The 26,137-nt window shown below is 45.2% G+C and overlaps 1 protein-coding gene across 6 annotated transcripts in view; it reads left to right on the forward strand.

The window, feature by feature from the left end:
• The window catches only part of LOC104636701 (PH and SEC7 domain-containing protein 3), a 115,493-nt gene that overhangs the window by 84,041 nt on the left and 5,315 nt on the right, over positions 1-26,137 (forward strand). For 5 of the 6 annotated variants that reach the window (XM_075741099.1, XM_075741101.1, XM_075741105.1 and 2 more), the window contains 4 exons: positions 5,552-5,709; positions 6,579-6,723; positions 9,877-10,020; positions 16,074-25,708. In XM_075741099.1, the coding sequence (XP_075597214.1) occupies positions 5,552-5,709; positions 6,579-6,723; positions 9,877-10,020; positions 16,074-16,286 (660 nt within the window). In that variant the 3' untranslated portion in view covers positions 16,287-25,708. Of the gene's footprint in view, positions 1-5,551; positions 5,710-6,578; positions 6,724-9,876; positions 10,021-16,073; positions 25,709-26,137 lie in introns of those variants that run through there. The other variant, XM_075741100.1, reaches the window with a different exon arrangement.

Consider the following 26,137-nt stretch of genomic DNA (forward strand, 5'->3'; position numbering starts at 1 on the left):
TGGTAGGAATCTGAAGCTTCTGCTCCATAGCAAAATTGAAGGATAAAAGGATACTAGGATTCCTTTTTTCTTTCCCCCCCCCCCAAAGCAAGATGAGACACTGGTTTCTAACAAACTTTGCTCCCTGACAGCAAGAAGTCTAAAAAAAAATACGTCAGCTGAAACCCTTCAAGTTTTTTGGCACAAGCTTAAATAGATTATAGTGCAGTTTTAACTATTCTCTTGAAATTTGAAATGCAACATATGAGTGAGAACTGTCAAAATCAAATAAATGGTAACAGCTGAGTAGATTAAGGCTTTTTTGCCTCCCAGCGTAGGTGAAATGTTCATGAAATAAGTGGTGTTTGTCCAGATTGCCCTGCATTGTAAATTTATGCTCCTTTGAAAGCATTTTTATATTTCCACTGTGTTTTTCAACTATCAGGAGCACAAGTTCAAGTGCATACTGCTGTTTCCTCCTCTCCTGCTGTGCTTTCTAAAGTTGTTGATTTCATTGGAGCCAACCTGGATAGTCTCTGAGAAAAAAAGAGAGTGGTTTGAATCAAATTCTTACAGCATGAGGTTTACAAGGTGGATGCTCTGGGTGCAGTACCTTTTTGAGAGGCCGAAATCCTGAAATGGACAAAACAATCTGCAGTCAGGAGGGAAGATTTGGGCTGAAAGTTGGATGTGACAGGCTCAAAGCCAGTGCAAGACACTAGAACCAAATCTGCTGAATAGCAGCTTGGCCTTCCCTCTGGTCCTCTTGTTGGTGGCAGGTTCAGATTTTACTGAAGCGGCCTTCATGACAGGTTTGTACTTGCCCTTTCCTGGGTGAAATGGAGTCGCCTGCCTTGATTTCTGAAATAAGTCATCTTTAGTGTTCACCTGGAAAGACTGCTTGGTTCCCTACAAAGTAAGAAGGCTCCTTGTCCGTAACACATTTATCAATCCCCTCTCTAAGAAATCAGCTTTCAAGGGGAAGGAATGGATATGCTGTCTATTTTAGTCTCAATTAAATACTTCTATGAGCATCACTGGCATACTAGTTTAAAACACTTTCTGTTTGACAAAATGTAGAGATGTTGATGTGGCATGCAAATTTTCTACAGAATGTTGCTGTTCCCACTCTCACCTTCCATCCTTTGGAGAGCAAGAGAGTAATTTCACATCTGACTGCATCTTTGCAGAATAAAATGCATTGCTGGAGTCCTTGTTCTTATTTGTTTGCTATTTGTGTGTCTTGCACTCGTCACAGCAATTGAATTCAGTGTTTACAAGGAGGCTACTCCGCAAAGCTGTACTCTCCCACTTGGTCCTGAAGACACTTCCACTGAAGCCATTTTACTGTAGCACAGTGACAAGCAAGACTTTTACTTTAGTGCTGTCAAAGGTTGACAGAGGGTCGTGATGAGAATTGAGTCATTCCCAAAGTGAGTAATGGAGCAGCTGCGAGCCTCCCCAGGGTGCCTCCGACCCCTGCTCAGCCACAGTGCTTCACACTGCAGCTGTGAAACATCCTCTGATTTCTCTTCAGCTCCAGCAGGGATTTGCTTCATCCCTGAAATAAACTTTGCTCTGTTAGGGATGTGGTATTGCAGAAGTTGAGGGTGTTTTATAATACACAGCTAGACCCAGCTGTTATAGTAAAAGTTGCTGAGCTGTTGTTTCCTTTTGCAGTATACCAGGAGACTGAAATTATCCTAATATTAGAAAGTTCAGAAATGTTTTAGAACAGCTTGATTTGTTTGTAGAAATGTACAGCTCTGGCAGTAGTCATTGGCAAAGGATTTCCTTGTCTCTGTTTGCCTTCTCTCCTGATTATGGAGTGTGATAGGGCAGGGTGCATTCACATATGCATACACACATTTTTCCCTCTTTCTCTTGTTATCTGTATATTATCTATATATCTGTGGAGGTAACATCTGTGACGATGATTTCATTGCACTGAGTGCTGTTCAAGCAGGGGAGAGAGAAATCTCACTGTTCTGGGGGCTGTATACACACAAACACATGTACAAACCTCTGCAATATTGCTTTCTGTGTTTATCTGTAACTCAGCTGTTCCCTCAAGACACTACTGTAATATAAATATTAATTGTTTGTAGCAGCTGTGATTCCCCAGTGGGCAGTGTGATCCCAATTCTGCTGTCATTCTGTTTGCATACCAGTTCAGTTCTCCTTGTGTTGATGTCGAAGTCCATGTATGAGAGTGGTTTGTAAATGGTGGTCACTTGAGATTTATTGGAGAGTTTATCTATCTGGGCAGTCTTGTCTCTGTGCCCACATATTTTTTTTAATTATTTTCTTCCATTGGAACTGTTCCAGTGCTAATTCCTGTTGCTGCGTATTGTTATATTGTTTTATTTTTAAATGAGTGATGTGAGAGAGATCTTTTCTGAATTAGTGAGCACAGAGGCCACCGGAGGGGCTCGATGGAAGCATTCACAATTAGCCAACTAACCGTACCTGCACCGTATTAACATAAAATGAGAGGTTTGACATGTTGGGATGTTGGGCCTGTCTCTGGGCATCCTCAGGCCAAGGTTAATTTTCTGCCCTCTGTTCATTGCAAGAGGAAATTGCAAAGTAGGAGTTTGACAGAATGTCTGTTCACTAGACTGACATGGGATGTGATGTGCATGCAGAAGAGAGGTTTATAAGGAGAGGGCATAAGGCTGACCTCGCTTCTTTGATAGAAATTGCTTTTGGGCAAGCAGTGCAGGACATGGACCTTCATGTTTTGTTCAGACTCTTCTGTAAGGTGTGCAACATCTTCGCTTTTTTATGTGGCATTTGCTAATTTTGCAGGCTTTCAGGTATTTGTATATAACTTTTCCCAAATGTGTTTCCTCTATTAAAATATAAAAAAAAAGAGAGAAGGGCCTGAATGCTGTGAAGTGTTCGGTGATGAGACTTTCTGAAAGACAATCTTGCAGCTGTCACATGCAACTAAGCAGAGATACCCACCCACAGTACACTGACTGATAAAAAGCCAAATCCCATGCTCTGATCTATCAAAAACAGATTTAGAAACATGCTGACTCCAGGTCAGCAGGATGTGGAAAGTCATTCTCCAGGAGTCTGAGAAAGATGAATTCAGCATGTCATTGCGTTGTGTGCAGCATTCACATCAGCCTTCAGTTGATAGAGAGGTCACAGTTCCCTTCTGGCTCCTCATACATTTCTTGCCACCGTCTTGGTCTAACTTTAGTGAGCTGCCTTCCATTTCAGCTCAACTTCTGCGCTGACACCAGCATGTCAGAGCATTGCTGTCCTTGATGGTATAGGAGATACGGATGTTCCTGCTCCACTAGCATTCCCTGTCAGTTGAAAAGAGTTGGAGGCTTTAAAGGAGGAATTTTGAACAGCACATTCACATCCTTCCAGCTTTCTCTGAGGCTGGCCAGCTATGTGGAGACATTTCCGGTATGCTGGTCAGTGCCTTTGGAGAAGCTGGCAGAGCCCCAGCTGTCAAGGTAGATAGCAGCCGGCTGATCTGGTGGGATTAGCAAGGATTATCGTGAACACTCTCTGTCAGTAAAGAGAGGTTCTCAGCCAGGACTGCTTCTGGGACTGCCCAAATGTGGAGTTCTTCTGGAACAGGTTTAGACACCAGAGCGGGTTGTGGGTGTTGGATGTGTCTCAAAGAAGCTGGGAGGCAACAGGCAAGGCAATAGCTGACACTGTCTCTAGGCAGTAACTTGAGCAAAGCCAGAATATCATGTTTCTGAGGCTTGCTTAAGTTCATTTCCTGGCCCTGAAGTTTTCCTAGTTTCCCTGGACAGTGGAGCCAGTCATTAACTCCAAAAGTGCAACCAAATAAATCACCTTTTTAACTCCTGAAGGAAGGGGCTTGACCAGGAGGCTTGCTTCCTCCATCTTCACGATGGGGCTGGGCCAGACATTGGACGGCCAGGAGGCCCTTGTCCTTTGGCTAGGGGCTTTCCCAAATCTTCCTTGAAGAAGGTTTAGAGAGTGCCCTAAAACGGGAGTAGGCGAAGTCCATCATAATATAGAGATCACTCCAAAGCTTGCTGGGACTCAAGCTATGAGAGAGGAAGGACATTTGGCTTTGCCCACTACCAGACCTTGAAAATGCCTTGTGTGACAGTTGTTTAGGTTGAAGGCTACCCTTTGGTCATCTGTGCAGCAGTGCTCTGCTTTTCTGCCTGGCCTGCCAGACCTGTGGTAGGTTGTGCTCTTGTCTGGCCCCAAGTGGAGGTGGTGCTGCAACAATAGTGCTAGTTAGCTGCATCTCCTCTGGTGAAGTGTCTGAGCAGCAGCAAGTTCTGGGCCTGCACTAACTGGACCTCTGCGAGGAAGGATGAGACATGGTAGAGGAGCAGGACACTTTGTCCTCCCTTCTGGGAGGTGGTCACCACAGCAGGTGACTCCCCATCCATTGAAACTCATCGTGGAGAACCCTGACCAAACCTAGTCTGGTTGAGAGAACAGATGTCTCTGGCAGCAGTGTAGTTGCCTCTGGCTGCAACCCTGGTCTGTCTGCTGCCAGGTAAGCCCTGTAAACCAATTGATGCACATTAACCAGCTCTTCTCCAGGGTGGGTGCCTCTCTGGGTGTTTAAGCTAGTGCTGTCCCTGCACATGCTCTGCGTCCTGCACTCTTTTGCCTGCTAAACCCCATCTTGTAACTTGTGTGCAAGTGAAGGGATCAATAATTATTACACCTGCAGGGAATTATTCTTCTGTTTTGCTGCCTTCACACCCCCTCCCTTGGCGGGTGTTTCAGAAGAGACTGATTTCTGTGATGTACTAAGGGGGAGAAATGGAGTCAATTGCAGACTGCTTTGACCTCTCCTTCAGAAACTTTGTGTACGCAGCATTGCTGGCAATTGACTTTTCCTTGAAAAAGCTCCTGGCTTTCCCAAGCTGTTTATAGTCGGGAGGGCTTTAAATTGAACTTGTGGCTACACCACGATTGTGCCCTTATCTGGCTTCTGTCACTCATGAGATCAAACACTGCTCCCAGGCTGGTGCTTGCAACACAGAGGAGTTTGACTCCCTGCTTTTGTCATTTGGTGTTGTGTCAAAAACCTGGACGGTGCTGTGCTTGCCATTCACAGACCCTGAGCAGAAATTGAAAGGAGGTTGCTATATTTGATTTGTGGAGACTGATAAGGAGGCTTCTCCACTATGTGAGGACCTGCCTAGGAGGACGTACAAAGGTAGTTGAGAAAAATAAAAATTGAGCAGTGGAGACTGAGAACCCAAGCAGAAACCAGCAACTGAGCAGTGGAGGTGGGGAGCTGGCCATGAAGGATTCCTGAAATGAAAACAAACAGTCCATAGCTGTTGTGATAGTTAAATACTCCCTCTTTACCCCTCTTCCTGTCAAGCAGGTAGTGGAACTACTTCTCTCCCTTGCAAATAGATCAAAAAAGAGAAAGATAAAGGTAGTGGAAACCATAAGTGCTCAAGTCAGGTTGCATTCAGTTCATATACTTTTAATACTATTCATGACTATGGAACAAGGTTTTTCCCCAGGTTAAGGAAAAAGGAATAGGATATGGAGAAATAAGATGCCATTTTTCCCCTGTTAACTCCTGCAGGATGAATATAAGCCAGAAAAGGCTTTGTCGGAGGAAGATCTGAAGAATGCAGTTAGCGTGCATCATGCACTGGCATCCAAGGCAACAGACTATGAGAAGAAACCCAATGTCCTCAAGCTTAAAACAGCAGATTGGAGGGTCCTGCTTTTCCAAGCCCAGTAAGTGCTTCCTTCTGATTTGTGCCAATCACTGAGGAAAGAAAGCAGTGCTGAAGAAGGGGTGAATTCATGCCTGGGCAGGTTAAAGCAGAGGCTTAAGAGGTTCAATCTGTTTATTTGATCAGAAATAAGATTAAGTAGTGATTTTATTAGAGTGCACAAGTAGCTCATGAGAAAGAAACATCAGGTTTTAAGAGGCTTTTTAATCTAGCTGAGAAAGGCATAACAAGATGCAGCAGCTGGAAGCTGAAGCCCCAGGAAATTCAATTTGGAAACAAGGCACAAACTCTGACAGTCAGGGTGATTAATCATTGAAACAAATGACCAAAGGCGATCTTGGATTGTCTGTCTCCTGATGTCATCAGGTCCTAGCCGGATGTTTCTGACCAAGGCGTATCTTCTAGAAAGACAAAGTTACTACTTAATACAAGAATAATTTGATTAAGTTCTTCAGGCTGTGATATCCGGGCAGAACAGATGCCTGTTGCTTATGACATTAAAAACCTGTGCATCAGTCTTGCCCATGAGCCCTTTTCTACTGAGATCCATGTGAAACCTCCTAGAGATCTGTGGTGTCCAGCACAGCTGAGACCTTAGGACATATGTCTGAATCAGGGCACTGGTTGGCTGTGTCATTTGGATTGGATTAGGAAAAGATGTATGCTAGGGTGAGTTATGGACCTAAGCACAAGCTAGCCTGTGACTGAGATACCTGACGCTAACTACTTGCAAAGACAGACCAGAAGACTGAACAGACTCTAAGACTGGTCAAGTTCTGGTTATTTTTGCTTTTAAAATGCCATTGAAGGGGTCAGAAAGAGGTAGTGGAGGCTGATTCAACAGGTGTTTAATATATGTTTCTTCCCCAGGAACCAAGAAGAAATGCAGGCCTGGATCAACAAGATTAACTGTGTGGCTGCTGTCTTCTCTGCACCGCCATTTCCAGCGGCAATTGGCTCTCAGAAGAAGTTCAGTCGCCCACTCCTGCCAGCCACCACAACGAAGCTATCTCAGGTGAGCTGTTTTTATATAGAGGGTAGGTGATGGCAATTTCTCTGGCTGGCTGGAGACTGGACGGTGGTCCTTGGCATTGTTTTGTGGCTATCGCCACGAGTATTTCTAGGAGGAGGAGGCTTGCATGGTAAATCTCTGGTCGTTTCCTGATGCAAGAAGTGGGGGAAGAGAAGAAGCAGACTTGAATATAATTGTTTTACGTTTTTGAAGAAAAGAAATAATCACTAGTGTTCCTCGTGCTGGATATAGAATTTTCATCCTGTGGTTATGGCTCTGCAGAGGGCATTTCAAATACTGACTGGTGGGTTTTTGGATTTGAGTGTTTATTGCCACTCATTTCAGAAGAAATGGACATACTCCTGGTCTTTGGCTTATTGGGGTAATAAAAGGTGAAAGCTGATGCATCAGGCAACCATCAATTGTATTACTCCCACAATACTTTTGCAGACTCTAACCCATATCAGTTCAGGGATTTCCTGTTTAATGTATATTTATAAACTGAGTCTTACATGAATGTCTTTGTGATCACGTACGCTTTTAGCTTCCCCAACATCCTGTGGCAGGGAGTTTCACAGCTCTACTACTTGTTGCATGAAAAAACACCTCCTTCTGCTTGTTTCAATCTAACTGTGTCTGATGCTTGCGCCCATATCTGTGTGTACTTCGGGAGCTGTGATGCATGCCTGCAATTCCTCTTGCACTGGCAGGAACTTGATGTTGATTGTGTTGATCAGGTTGACAGAATGGCAGAGATGATAGATGCCAGTCCTAGGTGTATACTTTTTGAGTAATCCCCTATAGCTTTTAAACTCATCTGCCAGTGCTGGATTGCTTCTTAAATGCATTTTTTTGCTATCTTCATAGCTTAGCAACGCTCCTTAGAAACCACTATCTCATAATATGCATTTCTTTACGGGGGTGGGTTTTTTATGTCGCCCCTGCTTTTTCCCTCTCTGTGGCAGTAGCCTTTTTTCTTACAATGTGGTGACTGACTTTCCATGTTCTATTCACGGTTAAAGTTTAAAACACATCTTGTAAAGAGTAACACTAACTTGCTCATCTTGTGATTTTACCTTTTGCTCACGCATACTTTTTTTAAAATACTGTATGGGGCTTCAATAATTTACCCCTAGTCACCACAAAAAGCTTTCTTACTCATCATTGTTCTGTGTGGTTGTTCCATTTAGCATGTCGTTTCCTAGTCTCATTCTTTCGGTTTAATCTGGAAAGGAAAAAAAATAGAAAGGTTTGTGTCTCGAAGAAGGGGAGACACGAAAAGTGGAATAAGATAAGCTGTTTTAGCTAAAGGCAGAAGAATGTTAAGTGTTCAAAGCAGATAAATTCAAAGGCAAGGAGAAACACGTCTACTTTTATCTGTCAGTGCGGAAAAGCTGCCAGCAGGCTGCTTCTCATTTGGCAGACAAAAAAAATATGAATTGTCAAATCCCTGTGGTTGCTGTTTAGGATTTTGTGGGCTGAATCATGATGGACAGTACTTCTTCAAAGGGCCTGTCCCTGGTCAGGCAGAAGTCAGGATGCAGTGAGAACCTAACACAGGTGAGGGAGAGAGGTTGGACATGACAGGTTGGGCCAGATCATTGCACTAAGCTTGCTTTCAAAAGCAGATCTGTGTCTGATCTTGGTTAGTCCAACCAAAGAGGAATATGACAAAGCTATATATAAAGGAACAACCATCTAGAAAAGATCTACTAGGGTTTGGTTTTGGTTTGTTGGTTTTTTTTTTTCCTTTTATCTGAGAAGCGCACACACACACACACAAGCTCTAGAGGGCTGCTGCCCTGGAAGGCTGTAGAACTCACCGCAACAGGGTATGACTGGCACCCAGGATTCAGCACAGTGTAAAGAGTGATTGGGCACTAACAGAAAGAGCAAGCAGATCCAGGGTAGTTACTAACAGCAACAAGAATTTTTGGCAGCCAATAGCAAGTGGTTTGAGCCCTACCATCTATAGGCAGAGAGGAATTATACCACGTGTTTCTTTCTTCAGTTCTCTTGCAAAAGAGTTGAAATACAGGATTAGCTGGGGCTCAGCTGTCACCCTCTGTAGAAGTTTTCCCCCTTTCTGCTTTTCTACACAGCTCCAGCTCAGTGAGCTGAGAAGCTCGGTCCCTTGTGCGACTCACAGGGCAGTGCAGGCAGATCTGAGCTAGGCTTGGAGCTGCAAGCTGCGCAGGCACAACACTGGGGGACAACTTTTGGCAGCTGTCCCCTGCTCTGAGGCTACGTTATACGTGCAGGAGCTGAGCTGGGTCCTACCTGCTGTTACAACTCTAAGTCGCTGAGATCTGCATGATCATATCTATCTTTTTGGACTTACCTAATTCAAACATAATTTCGGATCCGTGCCTAGAAATGGCCAGAAGGCCATGCTGCAGGAGCTGGAAACCTTCTGAGCTGAGGAAAGGTTAGCTGACAGATGGACTGGAGGAAGTGAGTGGGCCTGGGATTATGATAAAGGAAATTGCCTAGAAAGGGGGAGTAGCAGCTCCTCACTTTCTCCAACCACACAGTGGGATAAAAGCTTAGCAAAATGAGATACCTTTTGGGGACTGGACAGCCCTTCCTCTTCTGGATGCATTGTATTGTTCTGAACAAATGGAAATTGCAGACCAGAGAGTGTTTGGTAGTGCAGAAATGGAAGGAAGGACCTTGACTCCATGTCTTTTCTGTCCTGGAAGGAACTACTTTTACATTGCAAAGACCTTAGGCAAGGTCTTTGTCTGTCTCATTCTGCTCTTCGTCTGACTACATACACAACAGCCTTAATTAATTTGCCAAAAAATGTATCAGAGCAGAAGTGTGATGTTGTCAGTAATGCTCTGCAGCAAGCTGCTTCCGTCGCTGTCAGCAAGGCGAGGGATGACAGTTTTGCTACCCTTCCCAGTGGCATCTGCTAGCTGCTGAGTTCTTCTGAAAATTTGGCCACTTTGCTTGCGTGCCTTTGAGAGAGCTGCTGAGGACAGAGCTCTGGGATAACAGACCTTATCAATCTAATTAAAATTAGTTAAAGGACAGAAAGAAAGAACAAATGAACGAACGAACTTGGTATTTTTGTATATGGATCTCTCTATTTTCATTTGCTTATTGAATGTTTTAGATTGTGTCATTTAAGTGCTTAATGTATTTCTGAAGGATGAACAGCTGAAGTCCCATGAAGCTAAGCTGAAGCAGATCTCCACTGAGCTTGCTGAACATCGTTCTTATCCTCCTGACAAGAAGCTCAAGGGCAAGGAAGTAGATGATTACAAACTGAAGGACCACTATCTGGAGTTTGAGGTATGTATAGGAAACATTATTACTTTTACTTTTTGGGTGTGGATGGGGCAGCTGGTCTTGGGGTACAGTCCTAAAGTTCTGCATTTTTCACCTTACTTCACTAAGGAGTATGCTCTTGTTAGATATATATGTCACAGTAATCCTAGAAGCCGGGATGTCGCTCCTCTTTCTGCTAAGGACTTCCTGTGATCTTAGCCGTGAATTTAGTTCCTCAACTGTAAAATGGAGGATAAAAATATGACCCTCTGTCCTTGCCAGATACATCTTTTTGAAGAGATGGTAAGGTCTCAGGCAGGAACTGTCTTGTATTATAAGACTATATGTTGCCTAGTGTGTTAGCACCTCAGTCTTTATGGAATGACTGCATTCTGCAGTAATGCAGAACATGTCTTCCACTGGTATGTTCTGAAGGAACTGCTCTTCTAAAATTATTGTCATCAGAGCCCTTTGTGTTGTGCACCAGTGAGCTGGATGACAGGACAAGCAGGATAAGGTAGAATTAAAGATCATAGGATTGAGTGATGCAGCTTAGGCAGCTGCATTAGGAGATTGTTCTGAGTATCTGACAGCAACTTTTATCCATCATGGTGTCTGCCACATTGTATGCCTAGGTGGGAGGGGGGTGGCAACCCAGCAGATGCCTGGTATTTTTTCCTTGCTGCACCTTTGAGCTTTATGCCCCAGAACTGTGAGTTCAATGTTGCCTCAGGTCTGAAAGGATCCTACTCTAGATAGGCACTGCCTGGCAAGGAAAATCCATAGTCTGAAGAAGAGAAAGAGCAGATACGACAAAAGTCAGAGAGACCACCAGAGGAGATGCTGGAGGCAACACAAGCCTCCAGAACTGAAGTAAGCCTCCTGCCATGTGTTATGAATTTCTTTTGGAGGAGCTCTTTTTATTCCTAAGCTTGACTGGTTCTGTACTTATGCTTTTGCAGAAGGTTATAACTGCTGTGTTGGGTTTGACTTTGCTGTAGCTCTGGACTGCATAGCATTTGGTGAGCTTGAGATGTTTTGCATAGATGTTTTGCTACTATTTTGTATAGGGAACACAGTTGGCCAATTTGTTCTTCCCACATCTGAAGATCATCTGACCAACAGTCAAATGAGGAAGTGGTGGACAGGGCTGGCAAGCATCACGATGATGTGAACAGGAGAGACTACGTAATCAGTAAAACAGGGCTGAAGTGAGGTGATGGGATAGCTCACATGACTGGAGTGCTGCTATGAATGATACAGGCTTTTTAGAAAGGACAGACAGGAATGGCAAGGAGGGGGAGTCACTCTTTATGTGAGTGAGTAGCAGGCACACATCAAACTTTGCCTTGGGAAGGGTGATGAGCCAGCTGAGAGCTTGTGGGTCAGGATTAGTGGGCACGCTAAGATGGGTGTCATTGTGGTGGCTGTCTGCTAGGCTTTTTTCAAAAATCTGGAACAAGCCTTGTGTTTGCAGGCTCTGGTCCTCATGGGGAACTTCAGCCATCCCTGTATCTGCTGGAGGGTCAATACAGCAGGGCACAAGCAATCCAGGACATTTCTGGAGTGCATTGACAACAACTTCCTAACACAGGTGGCTGAGGAGTAGACAAGGAGTGGTATTTTGCTGGACCTCTCACTTATAATCTAGGAAGAACTGGTTGGGGATATGAAGGTCAGGGGCAACCATGGCAGCAGTGACCACAAGATGTTGGTCTTTATGATCCTGAAAGGAGGGGTCAAAGTAAAAATTAGGATCACAGCCCTGGAATTCAGGAGGGCTGTTCAGGGAAGTGCTTGGAAGAATCCCTTTAGATACAGCCCTTGAGGGGAAGACGGCTTTGGGAAAGATGGTCACTTCTCAAGGATCACCTCATTTATGCGCAGGAATGCTTCACCCTGACAAGCAAGAAATCAAGCAAAGATGGCTGAAGGCCTTCACGGATGAACAAGCTCCTCGCAAAACTCTACCCATAAAAAGGAAGCGTGCAGGAGGTGGAAGCACTAGCAGGTGACACAGGAGGAACAGAGATACTGTCCAAGCATGTAGGATTGCATTTTGGAAAGCCAAAGCCCATGTGGAGTTGAATCTAGCAAAAGATGTGAAGGGCAAGAAGAAAGGTTTCTACATGTATGTTAACAGCAGGACAGCTAGGGAAAATACAGGCCCTAGTTGGGGCCCATAATGGGGTAGGGGACCTGGTCACAAAGAACAGGGAAAGGCCAGTATACTTAATGTCTTCTTTGTCTGAGTCTCTACTGATAAAACCAGCCTTCAGCAGTCACAAATACATGAGCCTAGTGGGAAAATCTGGAAGACTTACCCTTGGTGAAGGATGGTAAAGGTAGGGAATATTTAAACCAGACGTATGTGACTCCCTGGGATCTATGGGATGCACCAATGAGTGCTGAGGGAGCTGGATGATGTGATTGCAAGGCCACTCTTGATTATTACCTTTGAAAGGCCATGGTGAACAGGGGAGGTTCCTGAGGACTGGAGGAAAGCAAATGTCATTCCTGTCTTCAAGAAAGGCAAGGAGGAGCATCCAAGGAACTACAGTCTGGTCAGCTACTTCTCCGTCTGCGGGAAGGTGATGGAGCAAATTCTCCTAGAAATCACTTCCAAACACATTAAAGAACAGAAGATGATTGTGAGTAATCAGCATGGCTTTATGAAAGGGAAATCATGCCTGACCAACATGATAGCCTTTTACAATGAGATGCCTGGTGTGATGGATGAGGGATGAGCAGTGGATGTTGTTCTTGACTTTAACGAGGATTTTGACATCGTCTCCTCTAACATCCTCGAAGACAAGCTGATAAAGTGTGGGCTAGGAAATTGACAGTAAGGTGGTTTGGAAACTGGCTGAACAAGCGAGATCAAAGGGTTGTGATCAATGGCACACTGTCAGTTTTGAACACTCAGATGTACAGACCAAGCCACACACTTTCACTCTGTAGGGGGTCTTGTGTAACCTGGGAGAGCAAAGAAAAGTTTCTCAGCTTTGGGTCCTTGACACAAAGTTTGTTTTCTATCACTCCTTGAAGCATGATGAGTTAGGATAAAACGTAGGCTGGAGTGTTAGATTATTTTAGAAAGATTAATGGAGAACGAGATTGTTGTGGGTTTTTTTCTGTTTTCTGTCAATTTGTTCATGGTGTTCTTTAGAGAAATATTCCTCAGGTACCTCAGAACAAAGCAGAACCAGTACAGCCGAGGAAACAAAAGATGTCATCTTCCCTAGTGAGAACCTTGAATAGCAATTGAACTGTGCAATTCAGATATGTGATCGGCACTGCAGATGTGATCATGCCTGTCTAGGCAGTTGTGTGCAAGAGATGGTGATTCAAGGTGCTGCTACGCAATGCTGTGTTGCCTTCACACTTGGCATAGATTTTGCAGATCATGTTGAACCATAAGCAGTTAAAAAAAAAGGAAAGAAAAAGGTGAGCTATATGAAAATCCTGAATGGAAATTTTCCCCCAGTTTTGGGGTCCTCATTCCCCTTGTCAGTGTCGGGCAGGAGCTAGTGACTGACCTCGCTGCGTGGGGTCCAAGCAAAAGGGCAAGAGGCAGGTGAGGCAGTATTTTGTACTTAGCTCTTTCAGGCTGAGACTGCAGTTCAGGCCTTGCATCCATGTGCGAAGATCATGCTGATACATCTCAAGAAGCACACCAAAAGAGCCTGGGTGTCCCAAAGGAAGCAACCTAGTCCTATTAGGAAGGAAGAAGCCAGATTTCTTTTCTGCAGGCGCTTGTAATTCCTTTTTGTTCACCCACTGGTGTTCCCTTCATTCTTGTTCCTGATGTTCACCTCACCACAAGTGAGGTGGTGTTTCCTTCTGAAGGGAGGTGAATCAGGAGGTGCCTGGTCCTTGTTCAGGGATGCAGTCAGGAATGTTTCTTCTTGCTGGTGTCTTTGCTTGTAGACACCAAGGAAGGAACGTTTCCTCTTTGCTTGCTGTCCAAGGAAGTACTGCTCCAGATAATGGTTGCTTATTGCAGCAAATTTGTTTTGAGTGCTGTCAGGTGAGACGTGAAGCCAGAAGTTTATTTGATAGGTGGCTATCTCATCTTCTCTTTATTATGTGCATTCAGTCTTCAGAGAGAATGTTGCAGAAGCTTTTGAAATGTTTAACTTTTGTGTTTTTTCTTTCTTGATAGAATTTTCCAGATCCATTTCTTTTAAGGAAAAATTTCCACCAGCTTTAATACCTAGCTTCAAATGTCAGATCACTAAAAGAGTGAGTTTATTGCAGTTGAAATCAAAATAGAAACTTCCAAATGCATTGCTTATTTGTGATAGAAATCATGGGCCCACAAAGTCCAGGGTAAAATGGCCATTGGCAGACACGTGGGGCAGAAACTGGTCCCGGATTTCCATTCTGATTGTTGGGTCTTGTGACCCTAGTGGTGTTTACTGGATCAACAAAAAGCAGAAGTCTGCATGGCAGTGAAGTCCCTCTCTCCCTTGATGAATATTACGCTGATCCCAGGCTTAGAGCACTGGCTTGCCTTCTCTTTTGCAGAGGTGCCCCGTTCATTGTGTGATGAATCATTCATCAGCACAGTGCATCAGCATCAGGGTTCTGCTTGTTGTTTCTCCATTTCCTTTTTTATTGAATGACACATCTTACCTGCTTCATGTGTTTGTCTCTCACATTGTGGAGCTGGAGCTCCAGATATGGAATTGATAAGAATGCTTTCTTATTTAATTTTTTGATGGATTCTTTCATGATACTCCTCTATGGCATTTTGTTTATTCAGAGGACTCTCTGGAAACCCAGTCATGTTCTCTTCTTTTTTTTTTCCTTTATATTCCACACTTCAAAACAGTTACTAAGCTTTTTGACTTCCTGCCTTTAAATAAGTGTTATTACCAGAATTTTATTATTTTATTATAAATCGGAAGATTTTTTTTCTTAAACACTTTTTCCTCTGTCAAGAACATAATAGTTTGGCAACTGTTTTGCCACTTTGAAATATAAATTAATAATGAGTATGGATGTTTACATCTTCCTTCCCTGGTTCCCAGCCTGCTGAGATCACCTTAATTACAATGCCTGCACCATGTCTTTAGTGCATATGTCAGGGGCAGGTTATTAAACAAATCCTGGGAGGTGGGTTGCTCTGTTTTCACTACCTCCTGCCCCAGGTTCTGTTTCTGAGGCCCTGCAGGGATCTTCTGTTAATATACCCTCATTTTGTTGGTTGCTGAGATGTTCTGTGCCGAAAGATGTTACTGTGGCACACATAGCAAAATCTTCCTGTTGGACAGGGAAAGCTCCACTCAAGACAAGGAACAGAACAGGTGGGCACAAGGTACAGTAAAGCGAACTTTTTCCAGTTGAAAAATCCAAGTGTCTGAACAGAGAGCAACCTTCATCCTTCACCACGAGCGGCCCTGTCAGAGGAACATGCCATGCTACTGTCATAACCCTCTCATCTGCTACTTTTTGTTAAGGTCTGGCCTTGCAGAGCATCCTCTCATGGGCTCAGTGGTGGCCAAGCTGGTACAGTCTGAGCTTAGCAGGAACCTGCTTTGGTTTCTCCCTTGTGGGCTGAAGCAAGGAAAGCAGGACCTGCTGGTGGCAGTGAAGTGTTGCAGGGGAGAGCTGTAGCCAACCACAGCAGGATTCTTGTTGTCCATTAGTTTGCTGCACTTTATCTCCATGTCTGCGTGGGGCACATAACATCTCAGTATGTGTGAGCACAGAGTATGAGTCAGCCTGGCTAAGGTCAGCAAGCTTCAGCTTGGTGTTTTTACTTGGAAAATCACAATGCGCTCCAACTAGGAGCCACCATTCAGCAGAGCATCAGGATTTGTGTGCTGCAGAACTGAGTGACTCTAATTGCACAGCACCCCCAGGCTCAGCCTGCCTGAATTCCTTTTTGTACGGTGTAATTTATATTAACAACCATTGTTCATGTCCACATCAGGCACTGTTGTTTGCATCTGTATTAGGCTCCTGGCTTTCAAGGCCAGCAGAAACCATTAAGTTACCCAGATGATGGTCTCTCAAGTGCTTCTGCATTTCTTCCAGACTGATGCAGGCCTCTTTTTTTCATTTCTCAGAAAAATCGCTATGAGATTTATGTTGGCCTCCTGAAAGAAGGGGTGAAGGAGCTGCTGAGTGGAGGAGAGAACGATGCACCAGGACTGAAGAAATCTCACTCAAGTCCCTCATTAAATCAGGAGTCTCCAGTTAGTGCCAAGGTGAAACGCAATGTCTCAGAGAGGAAGGACTACAGGCCAGAAACACCCAGTGTTAAGCAGAAGGTCACTTAGGGTGGAAATGGCAACTAGGGGAACAGCCATGCAGCAAAGTACCGGTGGTCAAAATTTTTTCATTTAATAACCTGTCATTCACAAAAAATAAGTGCATCTGCCTGAATGGGGTGTTAGTGACATTTTCTATTGTATATTTTGCTGTTTCTGTGCAGATTGTGGGAGATGTCTTTGCTCCTGCTTTGCTTTGCTTTGTTAATTTATCATTCAGCAATTGAAGCATCGGGACTTTTTGTGTTGTTCTGTTTCTAAAGGAGCTGGGGGAGGGGTAGAGCGCTGTGACATATATTCTGTCTCTTCCCCGTTTATCTCCTCCCATCGGCACGTGGCTTTCATCTCTCAAGTCACTTGTCACTTTATTTACATGGTGGGTGGGAAAATAACTGGACAAATGCTGCAGTGCTGTGAATGCAGGCTGTAGCTGTGAGAAAAACTTTGCAAATGGGCAGCTGCAGAAGGCTGGCTAGAACCTAGGGTGCTGGGAATAATGGTTTCCTGACGATGCAGAGCATGTTGGTACTGGACTTAGCAGCGAGTGCTACAGTAAATAGTTACTGTTGCTTATCGTTATTGTGTTGACCGTGGACCCATGAGCACATAGGAATAAAACTTGGAAACCTCTGACAATGCTGGAATGACAGCATTGGAATAATTTGGTTGCTTTTTCCAAGCAGAGTCTTCTCCTGAGTTAACAGGCTGGGGGGTATCCAAACCCGTGCTGTCTCTGTGGTCAGGGAGATTAGGGATTGCCCAGTCAGAATTAACCTGGGCTTTAAATTTATTTGTGGAGGAGGCTACTGTAGATGTCAGCCATTAGCATAATATTTTAAAGACAAAGAGCCTCTGTGTAGTTTTTAACTATACGCTCTCACTTAGCTGCTATATAGAGCCTTATGATATATTGTACCCTGATGCTCCCCCTTCTAGGAGTTTCCTTGTTGGTGTGCACAGTTAGGTGTTTGCAATTTCTCTGCTAGTGACAAAGCACTTTGCCTTTTTTCTTCAGGAAGGGATTCTCCTCAGCTCCCCTTTTTCCTGCTTTAGCTCACATACATATAGGTGGAAGACGCTGGTGCAGACCAGAGAAGGCAACAGACCTGTCATCACAGGCCAGAGTTTAATGCTGTCCTGGCCACTCCATGCCTGGAGGCCAGCACAAGGCAGCCCCAGGTTTGGCGGATCCTGCCCTCCACCCGCAGGGTACCAGCCCACCTTGCAGCTCCTGCGTAGCCTGCACCAGGCTTTCAGTGGGGAGTGCAGGACAGGGAGAGACCACCGTGGGTAGAGCTTTCCATACCCAAAAGCCCTGTTTGTGCCGCAGATCATTGGGGTGGCCAGCAGTCTTCAGGCACAGGGAGTATAGAAAGATGGGTGGCATCATGACTCTGCAGAAGGTGCTTTATCACCTGTTGCTTACACCCTGGGTTTTAATCTCAAGTTTGATACTGGCCCACTGGGTGAGCTCGGACAGGTCTCTCCCATTTTGCCTCGCCCTTCCCCTATGCAGAGTAGTACAACCAAACTGGCCTTTACCGATGAAGCCCTTGGGAGATAATTTTGTGGGCCAGTTGAAAATTGTTTGTTGCTGTTATTTTTGTCGTGCCAGGCACAGGGCAGCCTTCCTGATGGATGTATTTCTTAATGTGTAAGGAAGTGTCAAGATCAATGCAAGGACTGTTTAGAAATGTGCTGGTGTTTGCAGCCCAAGTAGTCAAAGGGCCACATATAAAAAAAAAAATTATCCCCTGAGCGGATATGCGCTCTGCTAGACTTCCCAAAGGGTCCAAGTCAATTAATCTAGCTTACTGAACTGCCAGTTCAGTAGGTGGGACAGGGAGCGATCAGAGAGGAGGACCTTAACAGGTGCCTCATGACTTGCCGCCCCCACTGAGGACCACTGTGCAACAGCTTTCCCGGTTTTGTGCTCGCTGTTGGCTGTAAGAAAGACGCTGTGCTCTCAGATGCTGGGAGGTGTTGGAGCAAATTGATCCTTACAACTGCAGCCCAGTACCAAAACTAGATGGGACTGTTTCCATGTGTGATGTTGGGATGTGCACACATCTGGCACTGAGAGTGGCCGCTTCATGCTAGAAGTCAGGAGGTCAGCCCCTAACCCTGGCAACATTGCTAAAAGCTGCAGCATCCTAAATGGAAACCATCAGCACTTCCCAAGCACTGGGGTTTTAGAAGGTTTGCATGCTTACAGCCGAGCAAATGTTCAGTCCTCTTCCTGAAGAAGAGAGATGCCTTCTGCGGCTGGAGCTGAAGTGTTGTGGTGCAGCATGCTGCGTTAGGGGACTCAGTGTAGACAGGTGCATGATAGTGCTCATTGGGGGGGGGATTGTGTGAATTAATCAAGTGTGGTAGATCAACAGCTCATGGAGGAGAAGCAAAGCCAGGAGGTCCCTGCAGCTGTTCATCATGCTCTGGTGGTTTAAAACAAACAAGCAGAAGAGAGAGAAGAAGAAATTTATTTGGGGAATGTCAGATGCACATTTGAGAAAAGAACTTGTCCTATCTCAGATACGACATTAGGAAGCATGCAGCAGAAACAAAAAAAAAAACCCAGCAGATTGGTAAATGGGCCCTGCTTGGCTGTCAGGGTGGGGTTGTCTAGATGAGCTTTTTAAAGGCAGGCTGGAACATGCCCAGCAAACCTCTTGTGATGATGGAGTGCGGTGCTTTAAAAGGCAAAGAGGTGGCATTTAACTTTTTTCCCTGGCTTTTAAAATATTCTGGTTGCTGTAGACTGCAGTTAAATTGCTGAGCTCAAAAAGAAATTTTTCCTGTAAAATATGTTTCCCAGCTTTGAAACAGAAACTGGATATATCCTCTTCAGAGCAGATGATTGGAAGCAATAGGAAAAAGTGAACTGCAAAAATGATAATTTTTTAAAAAAATTTTCATTATTTATTCTCTATTTCCATGTATACTTGTAAATGGATTAGGGTATATTTTTTAAGTCTCTTAAAAAAACCCCAACTTTTTAAGTTTTTCACTGCAGATTTTTAGCCATTAAACATTTGTTGAGCTTGGAGCACTCTTGGTGAGACTGCTGAGGCGTGCAGATTAGTTTACTGAGGATTTGTCAGGTTCTGCTCAAGTTTTAATTAACACCATTTTGCTCCGCTGCTTTACAAATTCTAGGCATTCCAGGCACCCATGTGAAAATGCACATTTTGGAGGTCGAGAGAAAAAGATGATCCTGTTGTGAATGCCTAAGGCTCCTGGACTCCCTTGGGAATAGGATCATCTACTAAGCAGTACTGTAATTTGCGCTTTTTTTTTTTCTTTCCCCTTGATGCTATTGTAAAGAGTGGGGCCAGGTTCTCAGGAGGTCTCAGCGGTGCATCTCCTTGGGTGGGAGCACTGAGCATCTGGCCAGATAGCTTTGCATGGTACCCGGTACTCAGCCTTTCTTTGCTGAAATGTTTGCCTCTAGCAGAGATCAGTGCTTGACCTCAGTGACTCAGGAGCTCCCGGTGCAATATGTAAGGATATTCTGCTGATTTCCATCCCTCCTCTGGGACCTGCCATGCACCTTTACTTGGTATCCCTGGAGCACCCTACAGCTTTCTGGGGGTGCTTACTGTGAGCAGGAATTACTGGCAGACCACCACGAACGTGTGTGCATGCAAGCCAGCCTTTGCATTGGTACTGCAGGGAGGTGTCATCCTTCCTTGTCATCCTCCCTGCTGCAGCGGGCAACCGTCACTCAGGCAAAGCCTCTGCCTGTGTGTTGAGAGGAGGGATGGAAGGAACAGGATGGGGCCAGTGGCTCCTCACATCCCCCCCTCTTAAGATGCAGACAGAGATCCTGGAGTTGACCCATCCTTCTCTAAGCATTGCTGATTGCTGTCCCTTCAGGGGCTGGACCATCTCCTCTCCCTGGCTGAGGGAGGAGAGGACCTCACTGGGTCCACACCTGACAGCAGAGACACGAGGGAGAAGGACAAAATTGCCTTCCCCTCTCCCCAGTCAGCAACCAAAGCAGGTGAGATACTCTCCCAAAGCCAAAACTGCACTCTCCTCTGTGAACCAACAGCATGCAGGGGTCTGGATGAGATGGTTTTCATTTGGCAGTGGCTGCGAAAAAGACTCTGGGCTGGCTGTGTGTTTGTGTGTGTCTTGCAGATAAATCACGCATGGACCAGTGAACATGACTACAGCTTTTTAAGCCAGTATTTATGTTGTGTCTTTAATTGATGTAGAGGAGTAAGTCAGCCAGCAGAATGATTAATGCAGCTTTGCTGTGGGGGAATGCTGTTCAGCTGCAACGCCAACTCAGTTTTTCATCTATAGCCAGCCACTTGTAAATGGTTACCAGAAGCTTTTTAAGGGCTTGTAACAGCTTGTCCCTTAAGTGCTTTCCCTCTGATCCTGCCTGCTCCCAGGATACGGTCTGTCCACGTTTGGGGGCTCTCCTGAAGAGCGGTGCTCAGCACAGCCCTGCTTTGAGCAGGAGCTTGGACTAGCAGACCTCCAGAGACTGGAATTTTTCAGTGACTTCACAGCTCCAGTGCCTTCTGGTAACAAGGCCATTGTTCTGGCTTAAAACAGCCTCACTCCGGTGGAGGAGTGAGGTTCTCGCTTGATGAGAGCAGCCCCTTCGGTGAGGAGGTAGTTGTGCTAGTGGAGAAAGTCAAAGGTGGCAGGGTTATCACTGGGCTTCTGGAGGCATTGCACGGCAATGTTCTTGAAAGCAGGGAAGGCTTTTCTCTGCAGACAGCATACCGCTTACTGTGTCTGCATTCTCCATCCCTAAATCAATTATGTCCTTATCACAGTTAGTCTGACAGCTCCTCCTCCTTTTCTGTCAAGCTGCTTCTGTCTGTCATCTTAGCACCTCATCTGCTTCTGTATAACAGGTCTCTTTCCTTCCATGCTTGCAGAAATCTGGAAAATTTGACTGTCCCATGTTGCCTTGAGAAAACCTGCTCTGAAGCAGTACTGCATTGAATGGATAACCCTGTGAACAGCTTTTTCATTCTGCTTGTTGGTAGCCTATGTTTCCAGCCACAATTATAGCTGGGAGGTGTGAGATAGAGTTTCAGACTGCTGTGATCCTCTACCATTATGCTGCAGGGACACAAGGTCCCCCCTCCCATGCTCAGACCAGACGCTTGTGACATTCCTAATATCCTTTCTAAAAGTCTTGGAGGCAGAGGCAACCCGTGCTGTGGGGAGACTTTGAAACACTGTTTTGCAAGGAATTGGGTACTTTCCAAATCACGCCATACTTCTTGCAGCCCTTTGGGGAGCTCTAGTTAAAAAAACCCACCAGACAACCATTTTCAACCAGTGCCCCCCCCAAGCACACAGAGGTGGTATCCATGTTGTTGGAAACATCTGCTGCTTTTGCAGGGGCAAAGGCAGTAGACACACCTTATCTCAAGCAATTTTCCAGCTTGCTGTTTGTTTAAACTTTCCCAATATTGCTCTCCCCAGGCTCTGGGACATCATATCTGCTCTGAGAGGGCAGTTACAAAGTATGCATTTCTCCTCAGAGCATGATGACCAGAGCTCCCCAGCATGTGTTTCCAGCATCCAATATCTAGGCTGCCTAGAGGGGTGAGCCGAAGAAGCTGCCTCAGAAATATATTTGAAAGAGCTGGTCTCCAGCTTGTCCTTTTTGGAGGGCATTTTTGTGCATATAGAAGCAGATGCCTGGCCTCTCCTCCCTCCCAGACATCTCCCAGCAGCATAGGTATAGTATAGTGAGCTGCTTCACCTGGAGCTTCTCTGTGTGGGACCTGAACATTTGCTCCAGCAAGAAGAGGCTTTGTCAGCTTCCAGAGAAATGATATCGCCTAAGCTGAGCACCAGCGCACATGACAATGATAGTGTAGGAAGACAGTGAGAAAGCCAGTGTCACCCTCCATGGCTGGTCACCTGCTGGGGACTGTGTGTGCTGGGGGTAATTAGAAATGCTGGCTTCCTTTTCCACCTCCACTGTGCTGCTCGATGAACTGTCCCTACCACCTGCTTCTTTGCTCCCTTGTGACAGCAGCACCCTCATCCAGGGGTGCCACAGTCCCATTGTTAGGAGGCTGGTTTAAATAGGAGCGAGGAGGACAGGTCCTGGACAAATGTGTCCGGTGCCCTTTGGAAGTGTCTGCTCTCCTGTTGGCAACATCCAGTTGCACAGTGAAAGGGGGCAGGCTCAGCCTTGCTTGAGAGAAAGTCCCTTGCTCATCTGTTTTGTTAGCTGCACTGAGGCTGTATTTTAATTATTTATTAGAGCACTTCCCTTAGCAAATGCAAGCAACAGCTTTCCCCAAGGCTGCACTATTGGCCTGACTTTGCTCCCATGGTCAGAAGGAGCAAATTTAGGCCAGCGCAAAGGGTTCTCTGTCCTCTCCTGTGAGCAATGAACTACTCTGCAAAAATGATAAATGTTTAAACAAAGAGGGACCTCCCATGGCATCTGCTGGTAAATCTGTGCCAGGAATCAGCTGGGGTACAGGCCAGAGATTTATTTGGACCGAGAAAAAGTACATCGCGTAGCAGTACAAGGATTGAAAATGCTGCAAACTAGAGGGGCAGGATTTTTCTCTGACATAAACCATTATAATCAGTGGTCACTCTATAGCAGTGGTCCTGTATGTAACTAACCTAAATGAGACCAGCTCAACAAGATACATGTTGTCTAAGCAGGCAAATTTCCAGCTTTGCCTTGGGCCACGGGAATGTCCTGGTGTAACCACAGAGCAGATAGCCAAGCTGCTGTGGAGACTTGTTTGACTGAAAATCCTCCTGGCTCCCCTGAGCCTTTTGCTGGGAGAGGGGAGTTTGATGATACCCACTCTGTGTCACTGCACAGGGCAAACTCTATTGGTGATATAAGTCTTAAATCACTTACATGCTTATGAAAACCTCATGCCTAGTGCTGTCAAATTCTGAATGACTGTAGGATGAGAACAAGGGTGGGTTGTGTGGGGTTTTTTTTGATTTGTACATATTCATGACAACTATGTCCTCTTACTTAAGGCTGGGATTATAACTTGGCTAAAAGAACAGAGTTTTTTGGCAATTTGAAAACTTTAAAATCACTACTCTTTGCGTGAGGTACAATCTGAGGTTTACGTTACTTGGTGAACATGTTTAAGTGATGCCTATAGATGTGTGTATGTGTTTCGTAGGTATAGTATGGCTTCTGTGGCTCAGCACTCCAAAGCCTGCTGTTCTTTTCTGAGGCTTATTTTGATCAAAGCACTTCAGCAGCTGCAAACTTTGTTAGGATGCTTGTTGTTCTAGTTGTTCTCAAATTAGGTCAAACAGTCATCAGAGCTTTCGCAGATTTAGGGTATCCCTTGAGCTGCCTTGATCTCCATGTGTTTGTCCACCAGGGGCTGCCTGTTGTTCTGCATGTCGAAAGCAAAGGCATATATTTGAGAGTCTAAGCAAGGATTACTGGGTGGGATTTTCTGCTAGCTCAACACTGGGATAATTCTCTCTCTGTTGATGTCAGCTGATGCCTGCACCGAGAGCATCTGTGCTGACTTCTTCTGAAAATCACACTCTGGGGATCTAATACACAGCTTTACTTCTGAAAATGTTGACCTCGCTCTGTGAAAATTCAGCAAGGGGACATCATGTCCAAAAGTGTCCAAGGAGGACAGGTGCCTGTGATGTCTCCTGTGCAGATACAGCCGTACAGCAGTAGTGAGGGTTTCTTTCTGCAACTGTACAGATTTTCAGAAGAATGTCTGGCTCATCAGCAGGGAAAAGAAGAGCAGCAGGGCTGAAGTATCTCCCTCAGGTATCGGGAAACCCAGAAGTTTCCCTTGGGAGGTTTAAACAGCCTTTTAACAAGTTGCTGGTCTAAGTAAAAAGACATAAGGAAACCCGGTGGGTTTTCCTGTTGCGCTCTAGTCAGGGCAACTCCCTGGAAAGGAGAAGCAAGGCCTGAGGGTGGGATTCCTATCTAGAGTCATAAAACTCTTTATCATGCAGTTACCTTGAAGCACTCAGCAACCTCAGTGAAGCCATGCCTTTGTGCTTCACTGCACCATGGCCAGAGTGATCACGTCTTGCAGGACTGAGATAGAAGTGGACTGCAGCTCAGGATGAAATGAACGGGGACATCCCCATCACCTTGCTTTGGGCGAGCTGTGACCCTGTAATCCTTTTTCAGGTGCTGAGCTTCTCCCTTGGGTTACCTGCCTCACATGGTAATTCAGTGGGAAGATGAGGGTAGGCACTGTTGCACTTGGTGCAACACAGATTTGCAGCTAGGAAGTGTCATTTGCCTTCCTCCTGAGCTGTTGCAGAGTTGTTTTCTCTTAGGCCAAGAAAGGGGACTGAATTTTCAGTTATTGAGTGGTACCCATATGGGAAGAGTAACTCTTGGTAGTGGTAGTGCAGAAAAAATTTTGTACGTGGGTATACATACACCCTATGCATCTCTGGTATACAGACCTAACCGTACAGGGCCTGACAGCAGTCCTTGCCAGATCTTTCCTCTGGGTGGCCTCCTGTCCCTTTCCGATAACCTTCAACTCGGTTTACTCTCATCACTGAATCGCTGGAGTGTTTTTCATGCAACACACTAGAGACGCAGTCCCGGTCTCACTGCTTTGTGGTAACTTCGTGGTCTGCTGTGAAGCAGCATTGAGGTAAACACTAAATGTTTTCCAGCAGCGTGACACTTGCTGCTCTGACTCTTGGGGTGGTCATTGTCTCAGGTTTGAGGCTGTCCTACCACAGGGGCACCCTGTTTTGTCCCTGGGAACATGCATGGCTGGAAAAGCATATTCCTTGGCGGTCAGAGTCAGAGCTGTGCAGACTTAAGTCCTGGTTCATGGGAGGTGTTTCCATGCGCTGCTGATGTCCATAAGGACTCAAACATATACTTGCTTACACAGGGATGCTTTCCTGAAGCAGAGTTGTCACTCTCTTCTACAGGTACCACAGGATGCCCTCCCTTATTCTGCTTCATGTAACTGGTACTAGAATGATCATTTCCTGATAAATGAAGGCACTTAATCAGTCCTCTTCCCCTTGGAAGAAGGACTTTTGGGGATATTGTTATATCATTTAAAATAATATTTTGGAATTTAAGTTTACATTGCTTTATTTTTCACTTGAGGTGACTGTATATAAATATTTTCCTCTATTTTATCATTGCTGATAAAGTAAGCCTACGGTATACAGACAAATAATTTGCCTTTGATGTATTGAAACTGTGAGATATAAAGTAGACTTCTCTTGTGTCTATGTTCTTGACTATAACTCTGTTCCTCTGTGTTTTTATAAGTTGGAATAAATGTTGCTTACGGGCAACAGAGAGCCTGCAAGCTTTCCAATAATTTTTATGTAATTGAAATCAAGCAACCCTAGTGAAGGATCTCACATATGTATAATGATATATGTATATGTACAAACTTTAGAAAGAAATAAACCAAATGTATTTCATCTTCTGCAGTTGAATGTTTTCTATTGGAGCGCTTACTGTTGCTTCCTACGTGTAAGAACATGAAGGTGGCTTTACCAGCCCATGCAGCAGCCTCTGGCTGTCCTGCTCAGGGAAGATACAGACCAATTAGCTGGTGCAGCCCTGTCCCCAGTGCACCCTTCTGACTTCTGGCAGTCAGCAGTTCCAAGGTTTCCTGAGCTGAAGGGTGCATGTACTGTCTGCCTTACAGAAACAACATTTTTGGGCTTCTGCAAGAGGCGGCTTCCCCTCTGGGCTGTTAGGGTGTCTAGCTTGCAGAGTTACCACCACTTAGCTGTGAAGAGATGCCAAGAAGAGAATTAAATGATTAAAAATGGGTTTGCCAGCATGTGGGTTGGAAGAGGGAAGCTGCAGCAAACAGCTGGCAGATGGGAAACAAGAACCTCATGAGAGG

Source organism: Balearica regulorum, chromosome Z (genome assembly GCF_011004875.1).
Source record: "Balearica regulorum gibbericeps isolate bBalReg1 chromosome Z, bBalReg1.pri, whole genome shotgun sequence".
Taxonomy (NCBI): domain Eukaryota; kingdom Metazoa; phylum Chordata; class Aves; order Gruiformes; family Gruidae; genus Balearica; species Balearica regulorum.